This window comes from Ceratotherium simum, chromosome 18 (genome assembly GCF_057802395.1).
Source record: "Ceratotherium simum simum isolate JZ-2026a chromosome 18, ASM5780239v1, whole genome shotgun sequence".
Classification (NCBI taxonomy): Eukaryota; Metazoa; Chordata; class Mammalia; order Perissodactyla; family Rhinocerotidae; genus Ceratotherium; species Ceratotherium simum.
Window position 1 is genome coordinate 58,854,876 of NC_141917.1, and position 12,786 is coordinate 58,867,661.

The 12,786-nt window shown below is 41.0% G+C and overlaps 1 protein-coding gene across 5 annotated transcripts in view; it reads left to right on the top strand.

Annotated features, from left to right (window-relative positions):
• The window catches only part of AKAP8L (A-kinase anchoring protein 8 like), a 34,221-nt gene extending 21,562 nt beyond the window's left edge, over positions 1 to 12,659 (top strand). For all 5 annotated transcript variants that reach the window (XM_004443531.3, XM_014797731.2, XM_087443685.1 and 2 more), the window contains 2 exons: positions 12,093 to 12,188; positions 12,275 to 12,659. In XM_004443531.3, coding sequence (XP_004443588.1) covers positions 12,093 to 12,188; positions 12,275 to 12,586 — 408 coding nt within the window. In that variant the 3' untranslated portion in view covers positions 12,587 to 12,659. The remainder of the gene's footprint in view (positions 1 to 12,092; positions 12,189 to 12,274) is intronic.
• Positions 12,660 to 12,786: the final 127 nt, after the last annotated feature.

The following is a 12,786-nucleotide window of genomic DNA, read 5'->3' on the forward strand; positions in this document are numbered from 1 at the left end:
TTGGCTCCTTTGTCAAAGATTAGCTGTCCATAGATGTGTGGGTTTATTTCCGGGCTTTCGATTCTATTCCATTGATCTGTGTGTCTGTTTTTGTGCCAGTACCATGCTGTTTTGGTTGCTATAGCTTTGTAGTATATTTTGAAATCAGGGAGTGTGATACCTCCAGCTTTCTTCTTTTTTCTAAGGATTCCTTTAGCTATTCGGGGTCTTTTGTTGTTCCATATAAATTTTAGGATTCTTTGTTCTATTTCTGTGAAAAATATTGTTGGAACTTTGATAGGGATTGCATTGAATCTATAGATTGCGTTAGGAAGTATGGACATCTTAACTATGTTAATTCTTCCAATCCAAGAGCATGGAATATCTTTCCATTTCTTTGTGTCTTCTTCAATTTCTTTCAGCAATGTTTTATAGTTTTCCGTGTACAGCTCTTTCACCTCTTTGGTTAAGTTTATTCCTAGGTATTTTATTCTTTTTGTTGCAATTGTAAATGGGATGGTATTCTTAATTTCTCTTTCTGCTACTTCGTTGTTAGTGTATAGAAATGCAACTGATTTTTGTACGTTGATTTTGTATCCTGCAACTTTACCATATTCGTTTATTCTAAAAGTTTTCTGGTGGATTCTTTAGGGTTTTCTATATATAAAATCATGTCATCTGCAAATAGTGACAGTTTCACTTCTTTCTTTCCAATTTGGATCCCTTTTATTTCTTTCTCTTGCCTGATTGCTCTTGCTAGGACTTCCAGTACTATGTTAAATAGGAGTGGTGACAGTGGGCATCCTTGTCTGGTTCCTGTTCTTAGAGGGATAGGTTTCAGTGTTTCACCATTGAGGATGATATTAGCTGTGGGTTTGTCATATATGGCCTTTATTATGTTGAGGTACTCTCCTTCTATACCCATTTTATTCAGAGTTTTTATCATAAATGGATGCTGTGTCTTGTCAAATGCTTTCTCTGCATCTATTGAGATGATCATGTGATTTTTATTCTTCATTTTATTAATGTGGTGTATTACGTTGATTGATTTGCGAATGTTGAACCATCCCTGCATACCTGGAATAAATCCCACTTGATGATGGTGTATAATCTTTTTAACGTATTGTTGTATGCGATTTGCTAGTATTTTGTTGAGGATTTTTGCATCAATGTTCATCAGTGATATTGGCCTGTAATTTTCTTTTTTGTGTTGTCCTTGTCTGGTTTTGGTATCAGGGTAATGTCAGTTTTGTAGAATGAGTTAGGGAGCTTCCCCCCCTCCTCAATTTTTTGGAAGAGTTTGAGAAGCATAGGTATTAAGTCTTCTTTGAATGTTTGGTAGAATTCACCAGGGAAGCCGTCTGGTCCTGGACTTGTATTTTTGGGGAGGTTTTTGATTACTGTTTCGATCTCCTTACTGGTGACTGGTCTATTCAAATTCTCTGCTTCTTCTTGATCCACTTTTGGAAGGTTGGATGATTCTAAGAATTTATCCATTTCTTCCAGATTGTTGAATTGGTTGGCATATAGCTTTTCATAGTATTCTCTTATAATCTTTTGTATTTCTGAGATGTCTGTTGTAATTTCTTCTCTTTCATTTCTGATTTTACTTATTTGTGCCTTCTCTCTTATTTTCTTGGTGAGTCTAGCTAAAGGTTTGTCAATTTTGTTGATCTTTTCAAAGAACCAGCTCTTGGTTTTATTAATTTTTTCTATTGTTTTTTTGGTCTCTATTTCACTTATTTCTGCTCTGATTTTTATTATTTCCCTTCTTCTACTGATTTTGGGCTTTGTTTGTTCTTCTTTTTCCAGTTCCTTTAGGTGCATTGTTAGATTGTTTATTTGATATTTTTCTTGTTTGTTGAGATAGGCCTATATTGCTATAAACTTCCCGCTTAGAACCGCTTTTGCTGTATTGCATAAATTCTGGCATGTCATATTTTCATTTGTCTCCAGGTAGGTATTTTTTGATTTCTTCTTTGATTTCTTCATTGACCCAGTCGTTGTTCAGTAGCATTTTGTTTAATCTCCACGTATTTGTGGCTTTTCTGATTTTCTTCGTATAGTTCATTTCTAGTTTCATACCGGTAGTTGTGGTCAGAAAAGATGCTTGATATTATTTCAATCTTCTTAAATTTATGGAGACTTGTTTTGTGGCCTAATATGTGATGAATCCTGGAGAATGTTCCATGTGCATTTGAAAAGAACATGTATTCTTCGATTTTTGGATGGAATGCTCTGTATATATCTACCAGGTCCATCTGTTCTAGTGTGTCATTTAAGGCCAATGTTTCCTTATTGATCTTCTGTTTGGATGATCTGTCCGTTGGTGTAAGTGGAGTGTTAAAGTCCCCTACTATTATTGTGTTACTGTCTTATTTCTCTTTTTATGTCTGTTAATAATTGCTTTATATATTTGGGTGCACCTACATTGGGTGCATAGATATTTACAAGTGTTATATCCTCTTGTTGGATTGTTCCCTTGATCATTATGTAATGCCCTTGTCTCTTTTTACAGTTTTTGTTTTAAAGTTTATTTTGTCTGATATGAGGACTGCTACCCCAGCTTTCTTTTCATTGTCATTTGCGTGGAGTATCTTTTTCCATCCCTTCACTTTCAGTTTGTGAGTGGCTTTAGGTCTGAAGTGTGTCTCTTGTATGCAGCATATATATGGGTCTTGTTGTTTTATCCAATCAGCCACCCTATGCCTTTTAATTGGAGCATTTAGTCCATTGATGTTTAAAGTAGCTATTGATAAGTATGTACTTACTGCCATTTTTTAACTTTTTTTTTTTCTCAGTGTTTTAGTAGTCCTTTTCTGTTCCTTTCTTCTTCTATACAGAATTGATGGTCTCTTTAGTTTGACCTCTGTCTGAAAGCTCTACTCTTTAACTCCCCTCCTCCCTCCTTTTATGTTTTTGATATCATATCTAACCTCTTTTTTGTGAATTTGTATCCATTACCCTCTTATCATGGAAATAGATAATTTTTCCTATTTGTGGTCTTCTCTTTTCCCCTTAAATCAGTCCCTTTAACATTTCTTGTAGCACTAGTTTCTTGGTGACAAACTCCTTTAATTTTTGCTTGTCTGGGAAATTTTTGATCTCTCCTTCCATTTTGAATGATAACCTTGCTGGGTAGAGTATTCTTGGCTGTTGATAAACATCTTTTCATGGGCTTGTTGACTATTTGTCTGTTGGAGAAATGTCTATTCAGATCCTTTGTTCATTTTTTAATTGTATGGTCTTTTTGAGTTAAGAGTTCTTTATATATTTTTATATATTTTAGATACAAGTCCCTTATCAGACATGATTTTCAAATATTTTCTCCTGTTGCATAGGTTGTTTTTTCACCTTCTTGATGTGTCTTTGTAGCACAAAAGTTTAATTTTGATGAAGTCTAGTTTATCTATTTTTTTTCTTTTCTTCCTTGTGCTTGTGGTATCATCTAAGAATCCATTGCCAAATCCAAGGTCACAAAGGTTTACCCCTATGTTTCTTATAAGAGTTTTAGCTCTTAAAATTTGGATCTTTGATCTGTTTGATTTAGTCTTGTTTTTTAATCCAGTTTGACAATCTCTGCCTTTTGATTGGATTGTTTAATCCATTCACATTTAATATTTTTATTGATATTACTGGATTTATATTTATTGTTCTGTTTACTGCTTCCTTTTGTTTTTTAGTGTAACATTTTAATTTCTTTAATGATCTTTTTGTACTACATTTTTGGGCATTATTTTCTTAGTGGTTTTTCTAGGCCTCACCTTATATATACTAACTTCTCAGTGAACAACTTAATGAGATGAAGTTACTGACGTGTAGCTCTCTGTACATAGGTTTTTGTGTTGTTACTGTTATACATAGTATTTTATCTAATATGTTACAAACCCAGTAATATAATACAGTATAATTATTACTTTATATAGTTTTATGTCTTTTACAGAAGCTGACAGAGGAAGAGAGAACAATTACATATTTCTAGCTTTTGTTATATTAGTCTTCTTATTTCTCATTTCTGGTTCTCTTCATTTGGATTCTTCTTGTGGATTCAAGTTACCGTCTGTAGTCATTTCCTTATCAGCCCAAAACAGCTTTACTCCCCCACCTTCCTTATGCTGTTATTGACAACTGTATTACATTTCTATATGTTATAGGCCAAATGATACAAAAATATATACACATATTGTTTTATACAACTGCTTTTTAAACTGGTTGAGAAGACAAGAAAAAGATACTGCATTTATAGTGTCTTTTATAATTACATAATTACGTTTTTTCTTTCATATGGATTTACATTACTGCCTGGGATCGCTTGCTTTGAGCCTGAAGAACGTCCTTCGGAGAAATTCCTTTTATAACAATTTCTTCCCAGGTCTGCTAGCAGCAAAGTCTCTCAGTTGTTTTTATCGTGGGATTTCTTTATTTCACTTTCATTTTTGAAAGATAATTTTGCTGGGCGTAGGAGTCTTGGTTGACAGTTTTTTCTTTGAGCATTTTTTTTTTCTTTTTTGTGAGGAAGATCAGCCCTGAGCTAACATCCGTGCTACTCCTCCTCTTTTTGCTGAGGAAGACCGGCTCTGAGCTAACACCTATTGCCAATCCTCCTCCTTTTTTTCCCCAAAGCCCCAGCAGATAGTTTTGCATGTCATAGTTGCACATCCTTCTAGTTCCTGTACGTGGGACGCGGCCTCAGCATGGCCAGAGAAGTGGTGTGTTGGTGTGTGCCCGGGATCCAAACCCAGGCCGCTAGTAGCGGAGCACGTACACTTAACCGCTAAGCCACAGGGCCGGCCCTCTTTGAGCATTTTAAACGTTGTCCCACTACCTTCTGGCCTCATTTCTAATGAGAAGTCAGCTTTTAACCTTATTGGGGCTCCCTTTTAAGTGATGATTCATTTTCCTCTTGCTGTTTTCAAGATTCTTCCCTTGTCTTTGGCTTTCAGGATTTTTATTATGTGTCTTTGTGGATCTCTTTGTGTTTACTGGTTGGAGTTTGTTGAGCTTCTTGTATGTGTAGTTTTTCATCAGATTTGGGAAGTTTTTAGCCATTAGTTCTTCAGATATTTTTTTGCTCCTTTCTTTCCCTTCTCTTCTTCTGGTGCTCCCATTATGTATATTTTGGGTCATTTAATGGTGTCCCTAGGTTGTCTGACACTAATCATTTTTTTTTCTTCATTCTGTCTCTCTGTTCTTCAGATTGTATGATCTCTACCGATCTACAGATTCGCTAATTCTTTCTGCCAGTTCAAATCTACTGTTGAGCCCTTCTAGTGAATTTTTCATTTCAGTTATTGTACCTTTAAGCTCCAACGTTCGTATTTGTTTCTTTTCTTTTCTTCTTCTTTTTTATTTATTTTTTTTTGGTGAGGAAGATTAGCCCTGAATTAACATCCAATGCCAATCCTCCTCTTTTTGCTGAGGAAGATTGGCCCTGGGCTAACATCCATGCCCATCTTCCTCTACTTTGTAGGGGACGCCACCACAGCATGGCTTGACAAGTGGTGTTTGGGTATGCGCCTGGGATCCGAACCTGCGGACCCTGGGCTGCCGCAATGGAGCGTGCACACTTAACTGCTGCCACCGGGCCGGCCCCCATATTTGTTTCTTTTTTATAATTTTTGTCTTTTTATTGATATTCTTTATTTGATGAAACAGTGTCATCATGCCTTTTTCTTCTTCCCATTCCCCCCAAGTGTTGTTATTGTATTTGCTTATCTATTTATTTAGCGACTAGTCTAATTATTTTAGTTAAGTCTTTTTCATGCCCACAATGTGAAACCTCTGATATTGTGCCTTAGAGAAGGAGGCCCTGGAGAAGAGCACCGCCACCCTGGGATAACAGTGGTTTTGACAGGGCTCTCTTTGACTCTTTCCTGGACTACACTCAGCTGTTAAACTCCACACATTGTTGGCTGATTGCTCTATTGTTTTCAGCAATGCCTTGAGACATTAAATTGCTCCCCAATCTGATCCAGTTAAATATGGGCTCCTTCACAGGGATCATTTTTGAAGTCGTTGTTTGAGATTTATTCTTAACCCAGGAAGGCTGCTCTTAGCTATGTTACTGGTTCTCTCTAGTAACCTAGGCATCTGACTGTTTAGTTTATATTGCTATCAAATCTACTAGTCTCCTTTTAATTGCTTTTCTTCACACCGTCCATTGTTTTTGAGAGAGCCCTTAGTCTTGAACTTCTCCACGCTCTTGCAATTAAAGTAAGTACCTTTAGGAAGAGATTTGGGAGCTCATTGTTTCAAGGCCTGCCTTTCCCCTGGGCAAGATCTCTGAGCCCAGCCTCTGGAGCTGGGGGTGGGGTCCATGGAGTGCTTCTCTGAATGACTGCTGCTTTAGGAGCGATTAGAGGGATGGGGATGGAGACAGCTGTAGCCTCTGGTCCTCTTGGTTTGGTTGGCCTCTCAAGGCATGGGACCTCTGCTTTATTAACAAGCCAAGGCTAGGGCCATGTGAAACCCAGTATTTTCAGCATGCCATGCCCAAGGTAAAGTCTCCATTCCAGGAATGGGGGCTGGATACAAGAAGGGAGCTCCCCACTCTCTGCTGAACTTGCCTGGAACTTAGGCTCAGCAGTAGGTAGTTAGGGGCAAGATAAGAGGGCCTGCCCGGTGGCGCAAGCAGTTAAGTGCGCGCGCTCCGCTTCAGAGGCCCGGGGTTCGCGGGTTCAGATCCTGGGCATGCACTGACACACTGTGCGTCACGCCACGCTGTGGCGGCATCCCGTGTAAAGTAGAGGAGGATGGGCATGGATATTGGCTCAGGGCCAGTCTTCCTCAGCGGAACAAAAAAAAAGAGAGAGATGCTGACATTCTCTCTCCTGGGAGATAGTGCCCTCAACTGTGATGAGCTGGGTAGAGAGGGAAGCCTGTGTTCTTAGCTGCAGTGTCTGGAGTGGAGTTTCCATCATGCTGAGCTGTGGAAGGCAAGGAAGCAGCAGGTCATGTTTTAACCACCACAACTCACAGTCTTCTTACTGAGTTTTAGTAGCTTTTCCTCATTAAATGTTTCTTCATTTGTTGTATTCCTTAGGACCATTTCCAGAGACTTTAAATGGTTGTTTTTTTAATAGTTTTCATGAGTTTCACTAGGGAGCAGGTCCTCAGAGTTTCTCAGGCTGCCATGCTGGAAGTCTATCCTCTAATTCATTTTTTGGAAGCCTTTTTAACCTTAATTCCAAAAATCTGATAAGGATAATACCAAGATGAAACTGTAGATTAGTAGAAATTGTAGATTATTATTAAAGAATAAAAGTGCTAAGTAAAATGTTAGTAATTATCAATCTAGTAGTGATTCAAATGTGTAATACAGTAAGTATCCCTTTATCTGCAGTTTCACTTTCTGTGGTTTCAGTTACGTGTGGTCAACCACAGTCCAAAAACATTAAATGGAAAATTCCAGAAATAGTTCCTAAGTTTTAAATTATATGCTGTTCTGAGTAGCTTGATGAAATCTTGAGTTGTCCCTCTCTGTCCTGCTTGGGACATGAATCGTCCCTTTGTCCAGCGTATCGATGCTGTATACGCTGTCTGTTAGTCACTTAGCCATCTCGGTTATTGGATTGACTGTTGCAGTATTGCAGTGCTTGTGTTCAAATCACCCTTATTTTACTTAATAGCCCCAAAGCGCAAGAGTAATGATGCCGGCCATTCGGATATGCCAAAGAGAAGCTAGAAATTGATTCCTTTAAGTGAAAAGGTGAAAGTTCTCGACTTAATAAGGAGAGGAAAAAAATCATATTGTTACCACCCAAGGTGGGGGGGTCCTCTCCCCACCGCAAGACATGCCAGTAGTCAAGAGGCAAGGAGGTAGGAGAGAAAGGGCTTTTTATTACAGCTTGCTAGCAAGGGGGAAGATGGCTGACTCATGTCCAAAAGAACCATCTTAAGGGGCACAAAATCTTACAGCAGTTATATAGGCCGGTGGGTTATAGGGGAGGGGGTTACAAATGTTAACCCTTGGGTGTTACAGATTGGGAGTGCCACATTAGATCTTTCAGTTGTCATTGATGATGGCTATTAGCATAGATTCTCTGTTCAGGGGTCATCACATTCCTAAGGAACTCAAAAGAACAAAGTTATCTTATCTCAGTTGGGAGGTACATGCACAAGCAGGGGTCGTAAAATCTACAGAGCAGTTAGATCTCCTGGAGGGTGCATATCCAGCTGGGTTAGTTTGTCAGAGGTCGGTCAAAGTTACAATAGGGTTTCTTTTCTACAATATGGCTTCCCTTATGTCAACCTTGTCTTGAGCTGGTATCAACATGCTGAGGCATGGGGCCGGCCCGGTGGTGCAGGCGGTTAAGTGCGTGTGCACTGCTACTGGGGGCCCGGGTTCGGATCCGGGCGTGCACCAACACACTGCTTGTCTGGCATGCTGAGGCCGCATCCCACATATAGCAACTAGAAGGATGTGCAACTGTGACATACAGCTGTCTACTGGGGCTTTGGGGGGAAAAAAAAAGGAGGACGATTGGCAATAGATGTTAGCTCAGAGCCGGTCTTCCTCAGCAAAAAGAGGAGGATTAGCATGGATGTTAGCTCAGGGCTGATCTTCCTCACAAAACAAAACATGCTGAGGTTGCTAAGATCTACGGTAACTTCCATTACAGTATATTGTTATAATTGTTCTATTTTATTATTAGTCATTGTTGTTAATCTCTTACTGTGCCTAATTTATAAATTAAAGTTTATTGTAGCTATGTATGTATAGGAAAAAACTCAGTATATAAAGGGTTCAGTACTAGCTGCAGTTTCAGGCATCCACTGGGGGTCTTGGAACATATCCCCTGCAGATAAGGGGAACCACTGTACACTATAACTAAGTAAAGTTTGTGTCTGGAATACAGGGATGGTTCAATAAGAAACTGGCAACATTATCAGTATAAAATACTGGAAATGAAAACCTTATATGCAAATAATGTGATTGTATTCCTAGAAAAGCTGAATGATGCAAGCAAAATGGTCTTAGAATTAATAGAATTTGAGGGGCTGGCCCTGTGGCTTAGCAGTTAAGTGCGAGTGCTCTGCTGCTGGCTGCCCGGGTTCGGATCCCGGGGTGCACCGACACACCGCTTCTCCGGCCATGCTGAGGCCGTGTCCCACGTACAGCAACTAGAAGGATGTGCATCTATGACATACAACTATCTTCTGGGGCTTTGGGGGAAATAAATAAATAAATGAAAAAATTAAAAAAAAAAAAAAAGAATTAATAGAATTTGAGAAGGGGATGGGATGCAAGATCCATACAGAAAGTAGTAGTTTTTCTCCATTCTAGTAATAACCAGTTAGAAACATAAATGGGGAAAAAATCTACTCACGATAACCACAAAATGTATGAGGTAACTAGGAATATAGATTTAAGAAGAAAGGTATAGGATCTTAAACTCCAGGTATGAAACAAGACTTAAATAAATGGAGGAACATACTGTGCTCTTGATGGGAGACTTAATAGCAAAACAAAACAAAGACTAGTTCTCCCCATATTAATGTAGACAGGCGGATTGGATGAAATTGTTTTGAAGTTTTAAATTAGGGGCAATTTTTTTGTGTTAGTGATAGGATGCATAGAATTTTAATTATTATTATTTATTTTTTTGTGTGAGGAGGATCAGCCCTGAGCTAACATCCGATGCCAATCCTCCTCTTTTTGCTGAGGAAGACTGGCCCTAGGCTAACATCTGTGCCCGTCTTCCTCTACTTTATATGGGACGCTGCCACAGCCTTGCTTGACAAGCGGTGTGTTGGTGTGCACCTGGGATCCGAACCTGCGAACCCCAGGCCGCTGAAGTGGAGCACGTGCACTTAACCGCTGCGCCACTTGTCCAGCCCCTGTTTTGAAGTTTTATGTTGTAGAATTAAGTCTAACAATAGCCAAGAAAATTCTACAAAGGGCAATAGTGAGTTTAGGGACTTGTGTTAGCAGATACAACTTTTTACAGAGACACTGCAATTTAAAAACAAAAAAGTGATACTGGCACAGTGATAACAGTGGAACCAGAAGAGAGAGTCTAGTGAAAGGTCCCAGTATGTTTTGGAACTTAGTATTTGTCCAAGTCAGTACAGGTCCCTTATCTGAAACCCTAAGGCCAGATGTTTTTGAATTAATTTTTGGATTTCAGAACAGCTACATGGTAACAGTCACTAACGTTCCCAACAGGATCTGGGAAAATGCCTTGCAGTTGAACCATCAATAATTCTTCAAGTGACTTGTACTAAATGGGGTAATAAAGATCTCATGTTTTGCCACCAAATGAGTTTTCCCCTAAAACTTTTCCTTCTGGATTTCAGATTTGTGGGTAAGGGATTACAGACCTGTAGGTCAGTTCAGTGGGAAGAACAGTAGTTCATCTCATAAATTTCTGATAAAGAAAGTTGGACCCCTACTTCATACCATATATTAAATTCTAGAAATCTTAAATGTGAAAAATAAAAGATAACAAAATTTATAAGATTATTTATTTACTTGGAAGTTACAAAAAGCCTTCCTGAGCAAGCTAGCAAGCTAGGAAACCCAGAGGTCATGGAGGAGATGACCTCATAGAAACACTGGGCAGGTGGCCCAGTGTGCATATCAGAGAACTCAGATTTGCTGGTAGGCAGGGACGTGCCACGAGAGGCAGCATACATTCTTTTCCCTTTCATCCTATAGCAAACATATCCACCAGTGATAACATCTGGACAAGTACATTGACTTAACTTTTACAGAGTACTGAGGCACTATCACTTTGGGAATCTGTTTGGTAGAATGAAAAGCACTAGCATGGAAGTATTTAAGTTTATTCTAGTGGTGTTTGGTTATTGTAGCAAAAATCTGGAAACAATGTAAATGTGCCTCTGTTGGGAGAAGTTGTGGTGTGTCCATCTGTGCACTTAGAGCAAGGAGGATAGCCTGTTGACAAGTGAGAAAGTTGCTGACGATATGGTCTGTCCTAGTATCCTAATTGTGCATCTTTAACTTGTTTGATTTTGAGCATGCATGAGGTCTATTAATATTTTCCCCAAGTAATAGAGAAAATGTAGAAACAGCAAGTGAGATGGCTTTCTGAAACATGAAACAAAGAGTTGGCTGGGGTTCTGTGGTGGTCCTGGACTTGGACTTCCCCACCCCAACAAAAAGAGCTCTATCATTTTCCTTCTGCTTATGGCTTTATACATGTGTTATTATAACAATGAAAGTGAGATTTGCCTGTACTCGCACCACTGAGGAAATCACCTAGCATTTCGGTGGAAATCTTAGACAAAAAGGCTCTGGCATGCTATGCACACTGTCCCATCACACACCTTTCTCATCATGCCAGGGGGCAAATGAGCCCTATTTTTTTTTTTAAGGACTGTCTGGTGTTCTTTTGAATGTATGATTTCTTTAACTACTTTTCCACTGAAGAACATTTTAGGTGCTTTCCAATTTTTCACTACTGCAACCAGTGCGCATGCATGTTTCCAATTCTTAAACTTAGGATAGATTCTGGGAGGGAATTACTGAGACAAATTTTTGCTTTCAATACATTCTATCAAACTTGTTTCTAGAAAATAAGTGAACAGTTGACCCCCACCAGCAGGGTAGAAGTGTCTCTTTTCAACTTTGCCATTTTTGGGTATAATTCTTCATTGTGGGATTCCTGTGCATTAAAAGGACGTATATCACTTATACTGTTTGACATTTATAGTCCTGCTTTTATGTCCTCCCTGTTGATCCTAAAGAGCTCCTTGCATAGTAGGGCAGTTGGTTCCTTGTTATGGGTTGCACATTTGGCATTTGGTAGGTTTCTTAATTTGTTCACTGCTTATAGTTTTTATATAAGCAAATCAGATTTCTGAAATACAGCTATAAAGATGTATGTTTTTAATCAATTACATTCAGTAAATATGGTGTGGAAGGATGGAGCATTTGAGCGAAGATCAAATCAGGTCGTGGCTCCACGCTTTTAGAGTGATCCCACCCACACTTGTAACCAAGGTACACTTACAGACCTATGCATCTGGTTGGAATCCTTGGCAGTGCTGAGCCCCCGAGGTGGAGGTGTGCAGGTTTGGGAGGGGCCCGCCAATCTGGCGGGGTGTGGGGTGGGAAGCCTCTCCAGCCCTGCCTGCCTTCTCCGCAGCTCATGATGGAGCAGTCCAAGAAGTCCTCGCTCATGGTGGCCCGCAGCATCCTCAACAACAAGCTTATCAGCAAGAAGCTGGAGCGCTACTTGAAGGTGAGGTGCGGGTGCCTGGCGCGCCGGCCCCCAGCCCCGGCCCCGCGGGTCCTCCCTCCGTTCAGCATCCGCGCCCCTCCCCGCAGGGTGAGAATCCTTTCACCGACAGCCCCGAGGAGGAGAAGGAACAGGAGGAGACCGAGGGCGGCACGCCGGATGAGGGGGCGCTGGTCGAAGTGGCAGGGGGCGCGCAGAGTGCAGAGGGCGCGGCAGCGCAGCCTCCCATGCCCCCGGAGCCGGCCCCCGAGGCCGCGGCCCCGCCACCGCCGCCACCCCCTGAGGACGAAGAGGAGGCCGTGCCCCTGCTGGGCGGGGCGCTGCAGCGCCAGATCCGCGGCATTCCGGGCCTCGACGTGGAGGCCGACGATGACGAGGAGGGCGGCGGAGGCGTCCCGTGACCCGGGCCTGGAGCGGGCGGGACCCGCGCGGCTGAGGCCGGAAGCTGAGCCTAATAAAGTTCTTCCCCTGTCACTTCCTCGTTGGTCTGTGGGTGTGCGGCGCCGTGGGCGGGGCTGGGAGCGCTTACTGCGCGGAACCGTGGGGTGCGCCTGCGCACTGGAGGCGGGGAGGAGGAAGGGTGCGCCTGCGCGCAGTGAGG